General features: G+C 37.1%; 1 protein-coding gene across 2 annotated transcripts in view; it reads right to left on the bottom strand.

Moving 5' to 3' along the window:
• The window catches only part of vcla (vinculin a), a 45,273-nt gene extending 21,157 nt beyond the window's left edge, over positions 1–24,116 (bottom strand). For both annotated transcript variants that reach the window (XM_081351501.1, XM_081351502.1), the window contains exons 1-6: positions 23,753–24,116; positions 15,943–16,013; positions 12,121–12,271; positions 9,241–9,349; positions 7,137–7,259; positions 6,609–6,769 (exon numbers count right to left, since the gene is read on the bottom strand). In XM_081351501.1, coding sequence (XP_081207627.1) covers positions 6,609–6,769; positions 7,137–7,259; positions 9,241–9,349; positions 12,121–12,271; positions 15,943–16,013; positions 23,753–23,920 — 783 coding nt within the window. In that variant the 5' untranslated portion in view covers positions 23,921–24,116. The remainder of the gene's footprint in view (positions 1–6,608; positions 6,770–7,136; positions 7,260–9,240; positions 9,350–12,120; positions 12,272–15,942; positions 16,014–23,752) is intronic.

Here is a 24,116-nt window from a genome sequence, read left to right as displayed (position 1 = left end):
CATAACTATTTTTTTTTTGTCTTTGATTCAGCAAGACAGGACAATAATGGACCTTTCAGAAAGAGTGATAACTGAGTTCTTGTTTTTGCATGTGGTATTTCCAACAGGAGACACTCTGGCAGCTGAAGCAGCAGATCCATTCAGGAGAGGGAGACGGGTTGGAAATTAACCCCTCGCACCTGCTCCAGCTGCCTATTACACTCCATCTCAGCAGTAAAATACAGTTTGTATTCAAATTTCTCCAAAATATACAGCTAGATTCCTGTCAACCCACTTTCATAAATCCATATTATGAAATCAAAAAAGCCCAAATATAGTTTGAGGTGATCCTGAAGCAAACCTGAAGCACAAGTATAATCAATGAGTCTTCTTTCAGCTAAAACGAATTATCCGCCCAATCCATTTCCTCTGCTTATTTTGCCTGCCTGCTATCCAGTAACTGCTGCTTTCCAGCCAACCGTTCAGCATCCAGCAAAACAGATCACATTATTTGTAAGTTGATGAGTCATTTCCTATTCACATGCATTAATGGAGATTCAGCTCAGGATTGGGTTGCATTCTCAAGCTGCAAAGTCCAGGCAACTGCAACATTGATAACAATAATTAATGTTTTTTGAGCTCCAAACCAGCATAATAGAATAATTTCTGAAGGATCATGTGACACTGAAGACTGGAGTAATGAAGGTTGAAAATTCAGCTTTGCCATCAGAGGAATGAATTACATTTTAAAATATATTCAAATAGAATTTTTTATTTTAAATTGTAATAAAAGTAATGTTTAACTGTATTTTTTATCAAATAAATGCTGCCTTGCTGAGCATAATGAGACATTTTTCAAAAACATTATTGACTCCAAACTTCTGAATGGTGGTGTATATAGTGTGTGTGTGTGGTCCTGGTATTCCCTATGTTATGGGTAACAAGGTAAATTTTAAAGGGTATGTAGAAAAGGAACCTAACCCTTACTGTACAATTCCATATTGCATTAGTTATTAATACACTCTTTTATTACAGACACTGAGTTCAGAGACAAGAAAAGGACATCTGAACCTGAACATGTGATCAAAATGTCACGATGGAGCCAGAAGGCGTGTTTGAACAATCTCTGCTTTAATATGTATTCTGCTTATGCACCTGATCTCTTGACAAATATCACAAGCACCTGTTGTGGCGAATTACAATATGGAGGTAGACTGATGCCGAGTTTCAATGATGAACTTGACTTACTCTTTACAAAAAAGATACTGGAAAGGTTAAAGATTCATCTGGCTGACAACAACGTCTCTTTTTGGCTAACAGGGTAAATATTGTCAAGGAAGATTTAGGTCAACTGTACTAAGGGTATTATTAGGTGACAAAAGCTTTGAAATTGCTATTTAGAGAATTCCAAATAAATGCAGAGGTTTATATTATTGAATAAGGGAACAAATAAAAAATAATTTTCTGATTACAGTTATGAGTGAACAATAAATCAATCTGGAAATGCATTGGCTTTATCTTCTATAATTCATTCCCTGCAATGGACTGTGTGCGCAGGGTGTGATTTGTGAGGGATGCTTTTGAAATGTTTTTTTTATCACGAACCACAGAGGGTATTTCGTGCAGCTGTTAAAGTAACATTTATAGAATAATATGATTTAATGAAACAATATTGGAACATTTAAAAAAAAAATCCATTTTTAAATTTTTACATCAAGTAGAGCGAGGTTTTCACGCTTATGCCTTGTCCTTCCTCATAGGGAAGCGCTCATTCACATACCAGTAATAAACATCTGCGCTTGAGCAGATACCTCTGTACCTCTCGTGGTTATATACAGATTACATAATCAGAGAATACTGTTTTTCAGATTTGAATTGGTTCATTTAAATTTCACATTTCAAGCTTTCCATCATTTTAATTTTTATCGTGACTGAGGCTTTTTCGTGAGTCTGCTGACTTTTTGTGACGCACTCCAGAAAGGAGACAGAGACTGCAGAAAAGCACATCCTGTTTAATTGTTTTTGTTTTTTCTTTATTTTACAAAAGCATAACATTTTGTTGCTATTGTGAGTGTATACAAATAAAATATACGGTATACTGTATACTGTAAAATCCTGCTCCGAATCATTTTTACTTTTCTTTAATTAGGCTAGCTGTAGTTTTCATGTTGAAATATACTATTATATGACTATTGTGCTTTGTGACACATGAAAAGCTGTGAATGGATTAAGGCTACTAGAACCTGGATAGCAACTTAAACACGCAGTCATCTCTCATCAAACAAGTGGGAGCGCCATCAGTGAAAGTCCATTTATGATTTTATTGTTGTTTAAACGTGCGTGCTGAAGCGTTTTGATTAGTTATATATATATTTTTAAGATATTTTATATATTCTCTGTTGGTGAAGTAGCATTGATCAATTGATAAATTTGATCCCCACCGAGGTTAAAAACATTTCAGCAGAGGCAGGGGTATTTAGACCAAATGGAAATCCCAACCAACAAATCACACCCTGTGTGTATGAGTGGTTTAGGAAGTTGAAGAGCAATAAACTACAACAATCCATCTTTCATGTTGTCAGTCATAAGGCACAAGGGAGCCCAGAGTGAGAATGGAGTTTCAACTCAATTTTTGTTTCAAGACATAAGCAAGTGGGTCCAATGCTAAATGTGTGCTACATTCAAAATATTGAAAATGTACTGTTTTAATGTGCCAGAACAATTATTAAAGGGGTGGTATAATGCCCTTATCACAATATGTAAAATAAGTCTTTGATGTCCCCAGAGAACCCCAGAGATATTTTTATATAGCATGTTAAAACTGTCACTTTTTGAGGGTGAGCAAAAACGCATTTTGTGTCTGTCCCTTTAAATGCAAATGAGCTGCTGCTCCTGGCACAGGGGGGCGGAGCTTCAACAGCTGGCACTCACACAGGCATGCACTGAAAATTTCAAAAACTTTTAGCCTTTTGTGTTCAAACCGGAGTCAGACAAAGATGGAGAGACTCAAGAGGTGAAGAGGTGATGTGTAGCTATTTTCTAGTCAATGATTAGCATATTCTGTCTTGATAATCTATAAATCATGTTCCAGGGGCGGGGTTTATGTAAATCTTAGGGTTAGTGAAGGGAGCAAGCTTGTGTGGTTCCAACCAGCCGTTTGTTGTAGTCCTTAAAGGTCCCGTTCTTCGTGATCCCATGTTTCAAACTTTAGTTAGTGTGTAATGTTGTTGTTAGAGTATAAATAATATCTGTAAAATTATAAAGCTCAAAGTTCAATGCCAAGCGAGTTATTTTATTTAACAGAAGTTGACTACATCGAACGGCCCGTTTGGACTACATCCCTCTACTTCCTTCTTTAATGACGTCATTAAAACCGTTCTTTGACTAACCTCCGCCCACAGGAATGCTCCCTCAACTCTACCGAAATTCGTTTATGTACTTGCGCACTTCTAATAACTTACTGTGTTTACTCAGCTCTTACGGTGATTTTCTGAAGTAAAACTGACGCTTCATCTTTTGTGTGATGTACAATAAACTTTATTAAACTCATCAGTATATGTTTGATCATCATTCAGACAGCAGACTTGTAGGCTATTAATAAATAATGGATACATACAAGCAGATGACAAATACGTTATAATAACCGTAATTAAACTACTAAACTATACCTGTTTCATCTCTATACAGCACTCTGACTCTGTAGGCATTATTGTCCGACTCGAAATGAACACCGTTACTGAGAGTTTCTGATATTATCATCATTCCGTGAGATGAAATTGTCCTGAGAGACTGAGCGCGAGCTCATGAAGCTCCGCCCCCTGTGTCGTCCAGCAGCAGCTTATTTGCATTTAAAGGGCACACACTAAAACAGCGCGTTTTTCTGAGCCCCAAAAAATGACAATTTAAACATGCTGTAAAAAATGATCTGTTGGGTATTTTGAGCTGAAACTTCACATACACACTCTGGGGACATCAGAGACTTATTTTACATCTTGTGAAAAGGGGCATAATACGGGACCTTTAAAAAGAAATTTCTTTAAAAGAAAATATCTCCTTTTGCTTTGAACTTTGAGCGTTATAACTTTGCGGATGTTGTTTATGCTCAAACAGCAACATTACACACTAACTAAAGTAAGAAAAGTGAAATCATAATTAACCACCCCTTTATATTAGCTAACTAGTATCACTAATTACTTTCCGTATATCTTAGATATACTGCATGTGTATTTTCATTCAAAGAATGAGATTTAAAGACCCACATGAATTTAAAAATTTAGTTTTGGGGCTTTGAGCTCAATCAATATCCTAGTATACACCTAAAAGACAATATTAGATCAATTTACAATCTTTCTTTTCAGGGACAATGATCACAAATATTTATGATTCATCAATCACACTCGGTGTATAAAAATTTCATCCGATAAAATTCTCTCAGAAATCAGAGCAACCTCCAACTAACAACAGCCAATGTTTCATGACTAAACCACTTTTTATTGCAAAACTAAACTAAAGACTATTGGCTGTGTCATTAAAAAGCGAGGAGCTTTCCAGTTTATACCACCCCAATTTTCTATTTCAACAAGAAATACATGAACACAAAAGCAAACTGCACTCGTCAAGCCATTTCATTGCATATATTTAAAAGTGGGTGGAGCGGTGCATCAGGAGTCATGGAGCAGAACATCAGGTTCATCTGGTAAGACAGCATTCAGATTAAAGGAACATGTACAGCGGGAGCCATGGAGACAGACATCAAGTGTTAAAAGGTTGTCACTTCCAGAGCAAGACATTAGTGATTAACTGTGAGACAGTGTTCTAAATGAAGGATGATTTGAGAATGGGAGATGTGGATGTAGAGGATGAGTAATGGCACAGTTGCATTCCACAGCACATCAGAAAACAACTTCTCTAATTGCAATTTATTGTTTTGTTTTGGTGCTAGGTTTCCCGAAATACATCACCCCTTATATATACACAGCATTTAAAATGGCAAGCCAGGCTGAGAAAGGGCTTTCTATCAAACATAATGTAAAAAAGAAAAACTAACACAGACATACGGTTAGCAACACAATGATCTGGCATGCAGTTTGTCGCATTACAAAGCGGGAGAGAGGAGAGCTTACCTTCTATAGGAAGGGAAAAAATGGAAGAACACAGAACAGAAAGAGAGCAAAAAAGAAAGAGGCATGTTTACAGAGTTATATCAGGGCAAAAAAGAAAAAAACAGAGGTGACAGCAAAGTAAATGAAAGCTTAGGAAACCGATTTTGAGAGTAGAGTGGTTTCTTATGGAAATATTTAATATGCATGCTAAGCAAGCAAAGGGCGTCATCAATCAGCAAGAAGGATCAAATGATTCAGTAGACTTCGTGAAATATTAAACGGCAGATCGTTAATCTAACGGTTAAACACTGATGCCGTTTTTTTTTTTTTTTCTTTCTATGCTGGTTATTAGGCCTGTGTATTTTAATGTAATATAGTCAGTGAATTCTGAGCCTGACTGTGAACAGTCCAGGAAATGGAACAGATTATTACATTAGCAGGATGGGAGTGTCAGATTCATTTAGAAAGAAAAACAAAGATACACCAAGGGGTCTCAATAGAACGCAGATTTCTTTTTTTGAAGCTGCCATGTATTTTTCCCATTCATTTTCTCTAAATGCATTTAAAAATATATATTTAAACCTTGAACTAAAACAACCAGCTTTAAGATAAATCACAAGATTAGAATATTTGGATAAAATTGAAAAAAAGCAAGAAAAAAAAAACAATCGCTGTGACGTAACTGAATCAGTCATGTGGTAACAATACAAAACAATTGATTATTAAGCCCATTTAAGGCAAGTCAGTTCACTTGATGTCCACATTTGTAATGCACCAGGCAGCTATTTCCAACTCTAAAATAAATTGCACCTCTAAAGCTCAAATCACCAAACAAAAACTGTAGCAACGTGTCCTAACCAGACGGGATGCTGCGATATGCAATAAAATGTATTTTGTCCATGTTAATCAGAGTTTATATCCTCTCCAGATACACACGAGGCGACGGGAGATAAAATTAGTTACTACTAGTTGATAATGTACGTATCAAATTTGTCGCAAATGTGAAGCACAAGTGCACTTGCAGAGAGAGCCTGTCCACAAGTCTTTTGATTGGCTGTGATTTGTGATTTTGTCGCTTCGTGTTGATTGTCGCTGGAATCTTATCGCATTGCTTTTAGTTAGGACAAGGTGTAAGGAATGACATCCATCCCTAAAGCAGCTATATTGATCACAATGCATATGCAGGCTATGCTTATAGCTTTTTTAACTGTAAAGTACAGTCGATATATTGAGTTACAATTACAATTTCTCCCATTCATATATCCGAGTGGATCATCAATTCTTTTACATTATCATTAGAAATCAAATTTTCTGTGGAAAAAAATGAATGGGATTTTTACGTTTCTACACAAATGCCACTGTCATGCTTAACTTTTGGAAACATAGTAAATTAAAAATTGTACACTTAAATTTTCCAGGGACAGTAGGAACTGTCTAATCTTTCGAAGCAAATGTAGCTTAATGTAACTGTTTAAGGTGGGGTTGTAGGAAGGAGTGTATGCGATAATGTAGTGATAAGGCTCATACTTTGTTGGCCCAGGCGTCCTCGTCCCAAGAAGTGAGTTGCAGCACTCTGATAATCTCGTTGATCTCAGTGCTCATCTTCTCAAACGTGTAGTTTCTGTTCTTCAAGGCCTCCTCCACACCGTGACTCTTAGTGCACTTGGTTGTCACAAAGATTTTAATTGCTAATGGGTTTCAAAAAACAATTTTGTTAGTACTCCCTTTCATGAGCTATCTAAAACTACTTTACAGATCAATACTGTATCCAAAAATCAGGCAACTAATTATCTCCATATGAGTAGACATATTTGCAAACATCAACATTAAAAGCCTTCTTGCGTGTACAGATGAGCCGCCATCAACCCGGCTATTTATTGCTGAGCCAACTGCAGAAATCCAACAGGATAAAGGGAAAAATCTATCCCTCCCACTAAGGCGGTTAAATGGCTCCAATTATCAGTGTTGCCATATCAACGGCTGGCACACAGAGACGACACGCAGTATGCAGCACACACACACAGACACACACACAGCGGTTCGCTGGTCTCTCACCAGATATGAGCACGGGCAGCAGTTCCTTCACTGTGTTCATAGAGGTGACCAGCATCACACGGTGCTCCTGGTGTGTCAGCTCCTGTTGCCGTTCGTCAATCATCTTTGCCATTTTAGTCATACCTAACAAAAAATATATATATTAAACAGCTGTGCAAGTAACGCGAAGGACTGAGGAACTGTCCAGCTAGCAATTATTATCCATATATTTATAATCCAAAAATGGATGTTCGATTTGGGATTTGCTAAAGACAGAAGAATAACAGTGCTATTAAATTATGTCGAATATCAGTATATATATATATATATATATACACAAATAAAATCTAAAAATTATACTGTAAGATAAAGTCTGTCAGATTTTTTGATGTTTTGAAAGAAATCTCACCAAGGCTCCATTTATTTGATTAAAGGGGTCATATAATGGTACATGCACTTTTACAAGTTGATTGTACTGAAATGTGTGTTGGCAGTGCCTGTACACAACCATCATAAAATGATAAAAATCCATCCAGTGGTTTTTTTTTTATTTTCTTATATGTTTTCCCCTCTCTCTAATCAAGCTGTTCGATTTTGTGACGTCACAAAATCGACGCCCCTCCCACAATGGTTGATTGACAGCAGCGTTTCAACACAGACCCGCCCTCCCGCCCTCGTGAGCGAGCTGTCAATCATAGCCCGCGCGGACCGGCGCGTTCATTGTTGATAGCTGGGGCACTGAGCAGAATGGCATCTAAGCGATTGTGGTGTTCTGTTCTTGGGTGTAATAAGGAACACAGCAGTCATACTGATGTTCCTAAATCTGAACCGCTGAAGACGCAGTGGCTGAGTTTGTTTTCGAAAGGAATATTCCCCACGATCAACAGCAATGCTTTCATGTTTGCGCGAATCATTTCACCAGACTGCTTTACAAACGAGGTCAGTAAAAAGCTGGTTATTTGCTAAGATGCTGCTCCTGAAAAAAGGATCAGTACCAACTATTCGTGTTCCTGCTGAACCTCCAGAAGAAGTGAGTGTAACGTTTTATTAACCTTTATATTAATCTTTATATTAATCTTTGCAAATTGCTTGCTGCACGCTTCACGATGAATGCGGCTATTTTTACACTCAGGTACATTACGGCATGTTTTCTATGTATGACGTTCTCAATATAATTCATAATCCCATGTTTATAATGAACAAAGCGTTATGGTTATTGTGTTACAAACGGTGTACGCACAGAACACAGGGGCGGGGTGAGCAAAGCTCATTATCATTTAAAGACACATGCACTGAAACGGCGTGCTGAAAACAGAGCTGTTTTTGACCAGGTAAAATTAGTGTTTTCTTACAATACTAATGGGAATTTTTAATTAAAGTATATTACAAACTTTTAATTTAGACCCTAAAGAATCATATTAGCTTGTACAAAAATGACATTATATGACCCCTTTAAAGTAGTAATTTTGTGATAATATTATTACAATTAAAAACAACTATTTTCTATTTGTATACATTGTAAGCTAATTTATTCCTGTGATGGCAAAGCAGAATTTTTTTATAAATTAAATGTCTTTAGTGTCACTGCTGATCAATTTGTGATGTATCCTTGCTGATTAAAAGTATTAATTTCTTTCAACAAAAAAACAACAACAACTTACTGACCCCAAACTTTTGAATGGTTTGGGGTCAGTAAGTGCATAGTAATGTGCATTTCTGAAAAAACTGTTTTTCAATAGTTCATGCTATACATTAAGCACAAATAGAAGCAAGAAAAAAGGCTACTAGAAACTGAAAATGCCTCACATAAATAGAAGTTCGTCCCTCCCAAACAATACCACCTAATGAAAACAGTTGAATAGGACATATATAACAAATAACAGTTTTTCATGGTCATAGTCATACCCTCATTTAAAGATTATTATCTTAAAAAGTAACAAAAAAATCTTTATAAAATAATCATTCAACAATAATAACAGTGAATCTGATTCATGCAAATAATCACTGCCATCTGTCCACTTGCATGAGCCAACATGTCAACAGCGTCAACTCAAATTCAAACAGAATGAATTGAAAACTCTTCAAAAGAAAGTAACAGATACATAAAAGCATTAAAGAGAAGTACCTGGTCCCAGGTTTTTAGTGTAAGTGATCAAGTCCTCCATGGTTTCCACAACCTCTGCGACAGCCAGGTACTCCAGGATGCCCTTACACACGCGGATAATTCTACGCACCTAAAAAAGACATAAAATATCAATGATACAAAAGAAAAAGACATTTATTTACATGAATGCATTTGGCAAAAGCTTTTATCCAAAGAAACTTACAGTGTGCTCAAGCTATACATTCCATACATTTATTTATTTCCTGGGAATCAAGCCCATGACCTTTGCGTTGATACCACCATGCTCTACCTTTGAGAACTAATGTTTTATTTTGCAGGTCGCTGCCGCAAACAGGCAAACCCACAAGATACAGCATAGTACCAAAACATCAAGCTTACTCATTGCCCTGTGAACGACACAGCTCCTTGAGAAAGATGATAGCAGCACTATTAATAGAGCTCAGAGAGTTAGCCTTCACCACAAACCAATGATCTAATATCTTCTTGCCAGTGGATGTACATACACACCACATCACACAATCTGAGCTCTCTTGGAAATGTTTAATTTCACTACAAATATTGGGTATTTCTAATCATTTTTTAATAGTACAGCAATTACTGGCACTAGATGGTTTTAGGGAGCATTTTTGGTTTCGAATACATATTATGAGTCTATTTACTCTGTGCTGCTGGGTTTTATGTCTTGTCTTGTGATGAGAAATCTTGTGACACGCAGAAGTAGAAACTTCAAAAGTAGCTTGCGCTGATAGAAGACACACTGTGCAAGGCGGCTCACTCAGATCATGTGCTCCGTTGTGAGCTCCATTATGCTGCACCCACACGGGAGGCTGGATATATGGAGCACGGCACATTAGGACCACAAGGTACTCCGCATGACAAGGGACTGTGTATTTAATGTTGTTAGGCCAGAAGAAAAGCTATTTTTTTTGTATAGATGATCCAAAGAATTCAAATTAAGGATGTGCCGTGAACTGATTATTCGGCAGAAAGACAGAAATATTTTACGAATCCAATCTTCAATCAGATCTTAAAAAGAAAATAATAAAAAAACTACATACATTTTACACATGATCTTTGCCAGATCTACTGAGGATTCAGATGAAAGCACACATGCAATATTCACATCCAAAAATCAAATAATCAACAGTACATGAATCACTTTTGACAAGCAAATTGCTTGAAGATAAAAATATTGCTGTCTGTTAAAATTAAATGTAAAACAATTTCAGGAAAACTAATTGCATTACTGTTGACTGCAAGTTTCACATTAATAGCAGAGCATGTGAAGAATTGCCACATTTGAAATAACCAAGATTATTGTGAACTTTACAATCACAAATAACACAATTTCAAGTCTACATTTTAAAAATGTAGACTTCAAATTCTCTCTGAATGTATAAATCAAAAGAGAGAAATATTTAAAACTAGAGCTGCACAATTAATTGTAAAAAGATCGCAATCTCAATTGAAACACACACGCAATCTCAATCCTAAATGACAAAGACTCGCCTGTGTCATTTGACATGATCACACCGGAAGCTTCAAATCGGTGTTCACGCTTCCGCTGAGCCATAAAGCATCGTTGACCAACTATGATCGCAATTTCCATTGAACTCTATTGGTAACGACGGAACTTGCGACCATAGTTGACTTTGGGAAACGCACCCCAGTTTTGTTATTTCTGTGTTAAAAATATAAAAATGATCAGAAGTACTTGGATGAAAGTTTATAGTTCAGATATAAACACTGATGTCTATGGCAGCAAAAGTAACTTGAAAGTAACTTGGCGCTTCAAATATCGATTGTATCAATTACATCGTTACGCAACAATAGGCTACAATTACAAAAATTTGTCATTTGTCATTGAATTACTCATTCAAGATATTCATTCAAAAATGCTGATTCATCCAGTAATGAAACAAGTGAAGTATTTATGAGAGAGTCATTGAATCATTCATTTAAACCATTTATAAAAATAATTCATTCAGATTAATTACAATTTTATAAATTATATATATGAGGATGATGAAGTAAGTTTTGTTGGAAAAATATCCATGAATGAATTAAACATAATCAATCAATCAAAATCAATTTTTAAATAGAGTCTCTAGTAAATTACATGTAATTTTGTGTAGTTGTCTGTTCAGAATCATGGGAGAATCGTGATCTCTGTTTATAAAAAAAAAAGAAAAAAAGGAATCCCGATTCTCAATTTAGCTAGAATCAAGCAGAAATTTAAAACACTTAATTTTTAAGTTTTATTTATAAATATTATGTCATTCTTCTACCATTGTGCAGTATTTGTTCACAAAGCCACAAAAGCAATAATTCCTTTTAATTGTGTGATTCTAAGTTTAAATGTCAGTAAATTGCTTAGTTGGGGGTCAGTAAGATTTGTTTTTTAAAATAGGTCTATAATGCTCACCAAGGCTGCATTTATTTGATCAAAAATACAGTAAAAACAATAATATTGGGAAATTGTATTACGATTTTCAAAAATCTATTTTCTATTTTAATGTAATTTATGTAAATGTTAATGTCATTTATTCCTGTGATGGCAAAGCTGAATTATTATGATCCTTTAGAAATCATTCTAAAATGCGGATTTAGTGATCAAGAAACATTTCTTATCATTACAATTATCAATAAAAAAAGTTGTGCTGCTTAATATTTTTGTGGAAACCATGATACATCTAGTATAAGAATGCATCCTTGCTGAATGCTCACCCCACACTTTTGAATGGTAGCGTATGTGTATTAGGATGTAAGTGAAATGAAACAAACTTATAGGCAATTAAATCATTCATCTCAATTATTTTTAGGAAAATTAATCATCAGCTGAAATTTCACCATTAAGATAGCCCTCATTCCCATTCGTACCTCTGCCTCATCAAAGGTCAAAAGCAGATCTGAAGTGCCAGAGAGGATGCCCCGCGAGCCATCGATGAGGTAATCACGGGCCGGGACAGAGTACGGGTCTGTCCTCAGCATCTGAGCTGCTTCTACAAGCTTCGCACAGGCATTCTCCACCCTGAGAAACAAGAAACATAATGACTGAGTATATTCATTTGTACTAGTTGGCCTTTTATACAGGTTCCAAAAAAAATCAAATATTAACATCTTTTTAAAAATCATACCGTATGAATGCCAGGGTGTAACAAATCTCATCAGTGCTAAATAAATGAAATGTTACGTGTAAAAAGAAAAACTATGCATTTGATCCAAATAAGAGGTGGCATTTCTAAATGACTTAATTGCAATTAAATTACTGGGCCACTAAATCACAAATCAAGATTATTTAACACTCAATTCCCAGAACTGAGGGCAGTAAACAATTCCAAAGCTTTCCAGCAAGCAGTGTAAGATCTTCTCCCAGACTGGATAACACTGTATTAATAGAAATTAAAAGCACATCCCAGTTGCCCAATGGCCCATGAGACGGGAGAGCAGGATGATGACGTGTTCAGGAGGAGGCCTTTCTTCATCATTATTCTGCAGTGGAGACCCAGAAGTATGAGGCACCACTCGGGTGTCAGTGCTTACAACAGAGCCTATATATATAGAGGTTCACATTTCCTGTCACCAGCCACATGTGTGCTGATTGATGAGCCCTGTGCCAGCTTGTGTTTATGGTGCCAAATGTGTCAGCTAAGGCTTTTACGGTCTTTAACTGAGCCCGTCTGCCATTTCAAATAGATACAGATTCATACTGATACCCCTACTTTATCATCTGCAAGGCCTGATCAATCTGATCACTGTGAAAGGTAAAAGCACAACTCCCCTCGATAAGCAGCATAATTGGAGTTATCATTAATGTCTGTAGCACAAATGGTGCGGAAGAAACAAGCTAAAGCCTTGAGCTATGAGCAATGAAAATAGTGATTCTTGTCTTACCAAACACTATTAATAACTGTAAGCATTTCCTCTAAATTTAATATCCTTCTGTTTCTCCAACTAAATTTTGACCTGCTTCTGTAATGACCATTACAGATTGTCATTTTGGTTTGCCTTTTATTTTGCATTTGGACAATCATCTAAAAAACAATGCCGCTTTTGAGGCCGATTAGTGAGCAGAAAGAAGCCATGCAGGGTCCATATGGACCTGTCAACTCCACTCGCAGATGGGCTACAAAGAAGACCACACTGGGTGCCAATCCTGTCAAAAGGAAACTGAGGCTACAATTTGAACGGGCTCACCCAATTGGTCAATGGAAGATTGGAAAAATGTTGTCTGGTCTTTTGAGTCTCGATTTCTGCTGCAACATTCAGATGGTAGGGTCAGAATTTGTCGTAAACAACATGAAAGCATCCATTCTGCTGGTGGTGTAATGTTGCGGGGGATATTTTCTTGGCACACTTTGGGCCCCTTAATACCAATTGAGCATTGTTTAAACGCCACAGCCTACCTGAGAATTGTTGCTGACCATGTCCATCCCTTTATGACCACAGTGTACCCATATTCTGATGGCTACTTCCAGCAGTATCAAAGCTCACAAAACTCAAATAATCTCAAACTGGCTTCTTCAACATGACAATGGGTTCACTATACTCTAATGGCCTCCACAGTCACCAGATCTCAATCCAATATAGAACTTTTGGGATGTGGTGAAACGGGGGATTTGCATCAAAGATGTGCAGCCAACAAATCTGCAGCAACTGTGTGATGCTATTATGTCAATATGGACCAAAATCTCTGAGGAATGTTTCAAGCAACTTGTTGAATCTATGCAACAAAGAATTAAGGCAGTTATTAAGGTCCAACCTAGTGCCAGCAAGATGTACCTAATAAAGTGGCCAGTGTGTGTGTGTGTGTGTGTGTGTGTGTGTGTGTGTGTGTGTGTGTGTGTGTGTGTGTGTGTGTGTGTGTGTGTGTGTGTGTGTGTGTGTGTGTGTGTGTGTGTGTGAAGCGAGAGTTGGGAGACGAGTAGATCAAGTACAAAATGTCAAACACCTGTGTCTAGTAATTGCCGTGGAGAGACCGGATACAAGCCTGGGAAACAGGGAGTTGATAAGAGAGTGAGGACTAAGTGCCTGTGTCTTGCATCATTGATTGTGTATTTGGACTGAGTTTATTGTGAGCGTGACTTTTGTTTTGACCATTTGAAAGTGAAGTGGGCTTGTGGGCTTGTCGTGAACCACCAGCCTCCCCAAAAGAGCCATTGCGCTCTCTTCCCTTTAATGCAGGTCCCTTTCAAAAGAATTGGTACGGACCTCATGGGGTCATTAGAATGATTCGAACGTGGGCAACGCTTTGCATTTGTGTGCACCATTTGCTTGATCAGCTTGGTACAGCTCGATTTTATTCAACACTGGATTTAACTAAAAGATTTGGCAGATCCTCTATCCAAAGAAAAAACAGCCTTCACAACGCCGTTTGGATTGCACCAATTTGTTACACTTCCTCTCGGGTTGTTCGAGGCACCGGCCACTTTTCAGCGTCTCATGGACAGGATTCTCTGGCCGCATGCTGCATATGCCACTGCCTATCTAGATGACATTATCATCTATATAGTAATGACTGGCAGTGTCATATTGAGCATCTGCGTGCGGTCCTGAGAGTGCAGAGAGGGGCCAGACTGACGGCCACCCTGAAGAAGTGTGAGGTTGGACATGTGGAGGTCAGGTATCTGGGCTTCCACTTGGGTCACGGACAGGTTGCAACCCAAGACCAAAAAGGAGGTGAGGCAGTTCCTGGGGCTGGCGGGATATTACAGAAGGTTGCGCTGAATGCTCTGGAGAGCTGCATAATTGATTGTGTATTTGGACTGAGTTTATTGAAGCGCTGTGAGCGTGACTTTTGTTTTGACCATTTGAAATTGAATAAAGCACGAGCCTCAGTAAAGCCAACCCTGTCCTCTTCCTTCCTTATCCTGAATCACATTACTTTATATCATATTTTTGATTTTATAAATTTATATGCATAAAAATTATATATGATTACAATTGATATGTAACATGTAAAATAATGTCTTGATCCAGTTACCTCCTCTTCTCTCATTTCCAGTCTTCTTTTCACTTTCCTTATCAAAGAAAACTTTTTAAAAAAATCCTAAATTTGCAGTTTTACCCCCTTAAGGTGTAAGAAGCAAAGGAACAAGCACCTCTTTGTGTTCTCAGTGACTTTCTGACTTAAGCAAGGAAGCGAGACTGAGAGAGCGATGAGAAAGATTGTGAAAGACAGACACAGGCAGACAGTGCATCAATATTAAATACAATCAACACTAACTGCTCCATCTACATCAGCTACCAAGACACCACTTCACACACCCGGGGAGACACTAGGGAGAGCAGTCATATAGTTTTTACTTAGACTTATCAATAATGCATTGTAAGCTCACTGGAAAACGCACCCAAGCTTTATCAGTGAGGGTATGACTCAGCCCCTAACGGCAAGCAAACGGACCTTATTTAACCTCCACATTACATTGTGGAGCTTTCTTCAGTATCAAGACATCCAAAGACCACATGCACTCTGACATTAGGCTTTATAGGTATCTCATATTGTGTAAAATAAGGATAAACATGAAGCTTTAGATATTTAGACAATTCTATTCAATGTTTAATCACTTTAAACTCTTGACAAGGTATTGGACATGCCTTGCTGTTAATGCTGTTCAATGAGCGTGTCTGTGTTCAGTGTGATTAGAGTTTATGTGTTCACATGATGAGCGCCTGGAGAGAAACAGGAAGCACAGGTCTTACTTAATGAAGGCCGAAGGCATGTCTCTCTTCATAATCTTGTCTTCTGTTGTCTGAACCGTCTCCTTCCCCACCTAAGAACACATGTAAAACAAGCTAGTTAACAAGATGCATAATGATGAGACCATTTACATGCATTTTTATTTTTCTGACACCAGCTGTAACTCAAACAAAGTTATTCACACAGGGAAAAGCTTTAGCCCTCAGGCACACCAGACTGACACAGCTTGTGAATGGGGTCGCTCTGAGTATCTGGACACAATAAGGGCCTATGTATTTTGAATGAGCCCTGAGGCTGATCTGCTGCTCGCTGTCTGGGATGCTGCCAGTACTTCCAACTGTCCAATCTAAAACAACAACAACCCACAACCCATGCTGATCATCTGCCATTTACCACACCCATTTATTGATTATTTCCTGAATGAACACACTGAAAATTAAATGATACAAAATAACTAAAATGAAACAAAACTAAAACACACACACCAAAGAAAAAAACAAAACAACAAAAAATACAATTAACTAGGGGGGAAAAAGGTGTGTGTGTGTGTGGGGGGGGGGGGGTGTACTATGGAAGTCAATGGCTCCCGTCAACCAACATTCTTCATAATATCTTCTTTTTTGTTCAATAGAAGAAATAAACTCTTGGTTTGGAAAAAATGACAGGTTTGGAACAACTTGAGGGTGAGTAAATGATGGCAAAATGTTAATTTGTGTGTAAACTATCCCTTTAAGGCCATGTTATTAAACTCTTTTCTAATTATTCAATTCATGTCGATAAATCAGTTATAACTGTCTGTTTCAAAGATTGATTCAAGTCATTGATTTATTTGCATCATGCAAAAATACTTTGATATTTTTGGCTAAACGTCCAACCCTGTCAGCCATTAATCTGAATATTAAAAAAATACAGCCCCTAATTCTCTCTTACATCACACAAAACCACTCTTTGATTTTTAAAACAAAATCCTGAGGTGACAAGATATCAGACCACACACATGCTCACATCACTGTGGTTTATTTGGCCTTTCACTGGACATAAGGAATGACATTACAGTGTCCTTCTTTAGAGTCCACTAATGCAGAGATAGTGGTGTAACAGAGAGATGTTTGTTATCTCCACACAGCACATGGCCTCTTCCTGCCTGCTCTTTTTTTCCAATGATGTAATTACACCAAGGCAGTCACATTCATTTGTCTGTCCTCCATCTCTGAAACGTATTTGAAGACAACTTTCAACTTTCTCCCATCAAGCTCTAGTCACTATCATGAGTTGAAATTTTTATGTATGTATATATATATATATATATATATATATATATATATATATATATATATATATATATATATATATAAAGGAATGACATAATGAGATGAGAAACAGGTCTAACAGATGTAAAGTAGTAATAGAGTGTATTGATTCATAGCCAATGACCTGCTAAGGACCATTGATCGCATCTGAGTCGTGTATGGAGGATGGTGCTTTTGTAGTGCAGCACACTCTTTTACTGGGCCCTAATTGGGTGAAGGGGACCCATAAATAAGTCTGGGTTAACTAGGTTAACTGCTGGGCTAAAGTGGGAACAGCAATCACATTTGCACACACAGTAGCAAGTCACAAACATCAGTCCTGTGCACGCTGCTTCCAGCAGACTGAGTGCATGCCTGTTTGTTAGATGTACTGAATAAGAATGAAGTCTTTCCGGATAAACATGAAGTACCCTTCCACCAGTCAAACTGTCATGTGGTCAGAGGGTAAAACTCTTGCACCCATTATTTTCAGAGTATCTTAGGCTTATTAGTGTCTATTGGCACATGATATATTGAAACGCTCTTCTCAGTGGGGCCTCCACTTTACACTCTTGAGATACTGGACTTTTAACAACATTATCCATGGTTATTCTTAGCTCAGTCCTGGTCTATTAGGCCATCTGAGGGGAAAGGGCAAAAAGCAATGGTGGCAAATAAGAGCCGACTGCCAGCTTTCTCTTGGCTTTACAAGCAAGCACCAAAGGCTCTAAGCAACAAGTGAACAGGGGATAATTGCACAAAATATGTATTTAGATGAGAACAATACTGAATCAAGTATCCTTGCTATTACTACCTGCACCTAAACTTAGATGAGGACAATAAAGCAGTGATGGCAATGATTTCAAATCTCTTACACTTGCATAACTACACTGTCATACATGTCCAATTTCAGAAAAATAATGTAACAATTCTACAGTAAAAACCTGTTAATTGCTATAAGCTACCTTATGTTTACAATGAAAAATTATATTAGATTTGATGGGACAATGTGTATAAATGTTGTAAAAACAATTGCACTGACGTTTACTTGAAATAAAAAGTAAGTATTAATTTACTATAAAAAAACCACACAATATGATCATAATTTACAGAGAAAAACATTAATACAACATTTAGAGTGGAATTTAATGGGGGGAGGGGGGGTGTTACCATTTATGAGCATCAATCCATTTTATATAACATTAAATAACATTTTAAATGAATTGTTTATTGGATTTTTTAAGTGATCAGAGTTAAGGTCTGCTCACACCAAGAAGAATGATAATCAAGTTTTAAAATGATATCGTATAGGAATCAGTTTTTTTCCATCTGATAAACGTGAAAAATTATCCAACAGATTATAAAGTGTGTCCTGCAGTTATATTGACAGACCATAACTGAACCGCTCAATTATAATAGGCATAACATTATCGTCCATTAGTGTGGATGCTAAAATAGTTTTGTCATTATCATTGGTGTGAACAACAGGCCTTTCCCCTGATGGTTCTGTTTTTGAGCAAGTGACACTATAAACTGTCTATACTGCCTATTTTTATCAGCTGTGGTTCATGGAAATGGATCATTAAATTTTGCAGCGGCATTCTATTTCATCACCTGTAAAAAAAAACGATTTACCATCAATTGAAATATTTTTCTTTTACAGCGTAGCAACATGTGTAACAGGGCAGTTAATGAAGCAACCACCCGTTCAATGACACCAGCTCATAAAAAAACTGAACAGATATTTGACATCTGACATCTCATTCCTCTAATGGTCATTTGTGTATGAGGGTTGCACTGGACACACACAGCGTTTGTGTGTGCTAGAATGTGACGGCATGCACCTACAGTAAGACGCCTTTCCCTCAGCTGAAAGAAAAGCAGGTGTGACTGCATTCTCTCTCCATGATGGCTGTTTATATAACAAGGCTCCTGCTCTGTCACAGCGTTCTGTCATCTGCCGAATGTTTACGCTCGAACTCAGAAGTATCTCTCATTGATTCCCACAAACTCCGCAAAGACTCACGACTCCTTTAAAGGGAAACTCTGCACACATGCTGGTGGATCCATAAAAGGTTCGACTTTATAAAAGGTCCCTCAACCGCACATTTGTCAGTTTTCGTGGTGTCGAACAAAGCATATGGGTAACAGAAAGACAGACTCAAGAGGCAGAGATACATCGATTGTGTACTTTTGATGCATAATTAATGCAGAGTGCATATAGCATTTGTGGCTTCACTAAAAAGGCTGTTTGATCTCAGGTGCATTAGTGCTGTGATAATGGATTCTGAGAGAGCAGCCCAGGTCAGCAGCTGCTCCGGCTCCTGTCTATCGGCCCACTGTCAGATATCATTAAACACAATTCAGACCATTTCAGAGGACAAGACTGAAGAGGCCAAACTTGTGCATTGTGGATGATCAACAGCCCAGTTTCCCAAAACATACATAAAGTGCAATCGAAATGTCACACGAGTTCCCACTTCCACAAAACTTCAGCCAAGACTTCCACTGAGTCTGTTTCATTACAATTTTTTTTAAAGAAATTATTACTTTTATTCAGCAAAAATGCATTCAATTGATCAGAAATATTGTTTTACGGTTTCTAATAAATCAATTTTTTTTTTTTACATTTCTATATATCAAAGAATCCTGGAAAAACTTAACCAGCAATTGTTTGTAACAACAAAAAAACACATCCTTGGAGAGCATAAGAGACTTATTTTTTAAAAATCTCACCAACACCACACTTTTGAATGGTAGTGTGTGTGTTTATATATAAAATGTTTCTACATATGGGCTTTCCAGTGGTCGATACCAGTGGTCAACCTCAACCACAACAGATAATCCCTAAAATTATTTTTATTATTTATTACTAGATTAAGTTTTGGGTGAGTTTACAAGATATATATATACATTTTATATATAAACACACGCACTACCATTCAAAAGTGTGGTGTTGGTGAGATTTTTAAAAAATTATTATATATGTATATATATATGTATATATATATATATAATATATATATGATGGCTTTTCCAATACATTAAATATATTTTGTTTATATGTTTATGTGTAGTATTCCTGAAAAAGGACAGAAATAATGAAAGAAGGAAAGAAAGAGGCTTCTAAACCATTATCTCTAATCACTAATCACACACAAATAAAATTAATATAACAAACAACTGATTAATAATAATTTCATGAAATAACAGAAAATCAATGATGAACCCTTTTATAATGAAATGACATGTATGGAAATTTTAAATAGGAAGAAACCTATTTGGTCAACTTGTAAAAGGGTCAAATTCTGTACTATTCTGTAATTTCAGTATATCAAATTAATTTATACTTATTTTTCTCCAAGTGCATTGTGTTCAGGCTTTTGTGCTTTTTTACTATGAGAAAAGTATAAATAACATTAATTTCAAACAGAATCAAAATTAAAAGTATTGTTATTGTATTTTATGTTAAATGTCAAACCATTAAGTTAGAATCATCCTAAAATCTGCATAAAAGAGCCGTGTAGAGTCCCATCTATTTTGTAATTCATGGAAATCAGTCATTTTACTGCAAACATTTACACCACTCAAAATATATTCTCTCTAGTCAAGGATGGAATTATTTTCTGGAGAAGTCACAATAGAGACTTGCTTTAAAAGGAAAATGTCTGTTTAAAGTACTTGAGGGATTATGGGAGCCGAGGGAAGCAGCAAACTGCAAACAAGTTTATGCTTGAGTCATCAGTGTGGGTCTTACTATCACATTGTGATAGTTCTGTATGAATGACTGGGATTTACTTCAGTTTAACACATTTCAAAGGGCATCACCTCCTCTCACACAATAATTTTATCACTAAGGGAGTTTTCCCTGCAAGTGGCAGCTACGGATGAAAACATTCCATTGAAGTCCTAGAGTTTGGCTTTGGCTTTGAATTTCTACTGCAGGTCATGTCTTTAATCGCCACATTTTGTCGGTGAAAGTGACGTTAGAACAACAGAAGCATTTCATAGTTCTACCCTACTGCTGACTCCTAAGTGAATCTAGCCATGGATGACATAAATGGCACATATTTACAATTGCATATGGACGGTATGCCAATGGCTCTCTTCCAAAGCACTGTGACAGACTTGGCTGAAAAGACAGACAGACAGACAGACATGGAGACTCCCCTCCAGGCCAGCGAGACCCCTGCTGTCTTCTCCGTTAAGAGTCATAAAGAGAGATAAAGAAAATCTTAAATTAACTTGAAAAAAATTAGTTTTTCAGGTAGCTAGTTGGCTGTTCCTTACTGGCTTCATTATACAGCCCTTCAACACCCAGTAATGACCATTAATCAGTCCAAGTTACAGACTGTATATTCCTGGATATGGTTTTGGACTGTGTCTATTATATCTATCTAATATTTTGTGGAAGCTTGAACTAGAGAGAGTCATTTATTTGTGTTAGCATTACAATAAACAATTGCATGCTCAATTCTTTATTTGTCACAATTAGGGCCATTATACTTTAGTTGACAAACTAATCTCTTACCACAATCTCAAAGTGACCAAGAGAATGTTGACGATCTAAACATAGAACAGTCTCCAAGATACAGCCCAGTCTTTAGAGTGAGATATAAAGCCTCTTCACTCAGCCTTGATTTCGAGGCTTGGCTGATGTTTTGGACGCTTCAGCAGAAACAGGTGCTACAAATGAGAGAGGTGCTCTGGGTGTGTCTCCAGTGAAGACGCTGACACTTTAGACTTCCTCAAGCCAGCAGGGAGTCACTTTCCCTGGGCATGAAACATCCCCTCCGACCATGCACTGTGAGACTGTGTTACTTCCCAGGCTAGAAGACCTATTTATTCCCGGCACAAAATGCTCACTCCCTATTTGTGACTTACTCACATACATTAGGAGGATTCTTCTCGCATTACTATACCTAATGACAGCTGGGAGTAAGTTACCAAATAAACAAGAAACAGAGTATACTGAAAGCACTTCTACATTCTCAAAAAAAAAAAAAACTCTTGCAGGTCCTGCTTGCGTTAAACCACTCACAACACATACTTCTGAGCACATATGAAACTTGAAATAGAATAGAATAGAACATTTAACTACACACTGTAGAAACTTACAAGAACCAATGTTTTCAAATGCATGGAGTTATTTAAAAATACACAAAAAGCATAAAAAAATAGAATACAATAAAGAACAGAATGGAATTGAAAAGAATATTTAACTAAACATAAAAGTTACAAGAAGCAATTTTCAAATGAGAAGAGAACACAATAGAATAGAATAGAACAAATATATTTCAGTTAGAAGACAATACAAAGTAGATGAGACTGAGATGGAACACAACAGCTTGTGCAGACCAGAAATTACATCAAACTATGTAAATTATAAACAGAATTTCATAACTTTTCAGTATTACACATACAACTTGAATGAATGCTTTTCAATAACAGACTGAGAACTTTCTTCAAGTAGAGACTCCCTTATTGAGACCAAAAAGGAAGGAGAACATACCAGCAAGATTCTGTCTGGTTGCTGTGGGTACACTGGGAAAATAATGGTACAGGTTTCTGAGATTAATGATTCTGTTTTTGATGTTTCCTGGAAACAACACCGGAACTTAAAGTACTTTTCTAAACAGATGAACTCCTTGTACAAGGAAGAATACAGTCCACCTATAAAGACTCCATTTATATCACACTCAGTTCATCTTTATGATGCAAACCTCATTGCTTCAAGTCAGTTAATTTGTTTAAAACACTGTAGCTACTCCAATACAGGATAAGGCAAGGGAACATTTAAATTTGACACTACTTAACATAAGAAAGATTACAGCTTGTTTTTGACTACAATATCTCCCTGCTCTTGCTGAATGTGTCACCTTATCATTCAACTACACTTCCAGATATTGCATACAGCCTTTTGTAACACAAACACAGCCTTTGAGAGTTTTTTAGAGGCACTTTAGTTTAAAGTTAAATGAGGAGAACAGAAAACTCGCACTGTCCAACACTTCCCTGACACCTGTGATTCTCCTCACTGATCCATCAGGAGGACCATGTGTTTACATTAACCATAATCTCCTTTAGCCACAAACTAATAAAGTCAGATTTGACTCTTAAACCAAACCCATTATGGTCAATTTACACTCGTAGGCATTTTCATTTTCTAATGCAACACCCACATTCATCACATCACGACCCTTCGCAAAATTACCAAGGTAAACAATAATTCCCACCAAAATACCACTAACAAAAACTACAACAAAGCTGTACATTTTCACAGGAAACTTGGTGTTAGCCATGCCAATGTCATGAAAAAAAAGACAAAGTTTCATACTAAGTGGAGAAGGTCTCATATTTATTATGATTTACAGTATATTAGCAATAACTGTGGTATGGTATTTAGGAAGAAACTGTGGTTACCATGGTATTTTTTTTATAAAGGGAGACGTTTTAACGGAAAGACAATGAAACAGCAGATAAACTAAAACACAAGATGCTGTATGGATGACAGGACTCTCACCCGCACGAGGTTGCTGACAGCCGCTTGCACTGCCGCCACTGGGCTAGTGAGATCTGGGATCGCTTTCCCATCAACTTCGCCCTCCTCGTGCATGATAACCAAGTGAGATATCTGCTGAGCCACCGGCTCCAGGATACTCTCTATCGTCTTGGTATGGAAAACTGGCATCCTGAAATCTAAATATCCTCAACACAACTGAGAATAAGGCACGTGTTCGCTCTGTCCTGCGCTTTACCCCGTTATTTCTTCAAAGGGCACCACGAACCAAACGTTTATTCCCGAATCTATCCCACTCATGCAGCGAAATCCCTAAACGCCTCCTCAACGACCGACGCCTTCTGTGGATAACCAAAGCCAGGCACCC

Source organism: Scardinius erythrophthalmus, assembly GCF_964197995.2.
Source record: "Scardinius erythrophthalmus genome assembly, chromosome: 21".
In the NCBI taxonomy this organism is placed as follows: domain Eukaryota; kingdom Metazoa; phylum Chordata; class Actinopteri; order Cypriniformes; family Leuciscidae; genus Scardinius; species Scardinius erythrophthalmus.
Note: the sequence above shows the minus strand (reverse complement) of the source record. Positions and strands in the feature narration are given on the sequence as shown.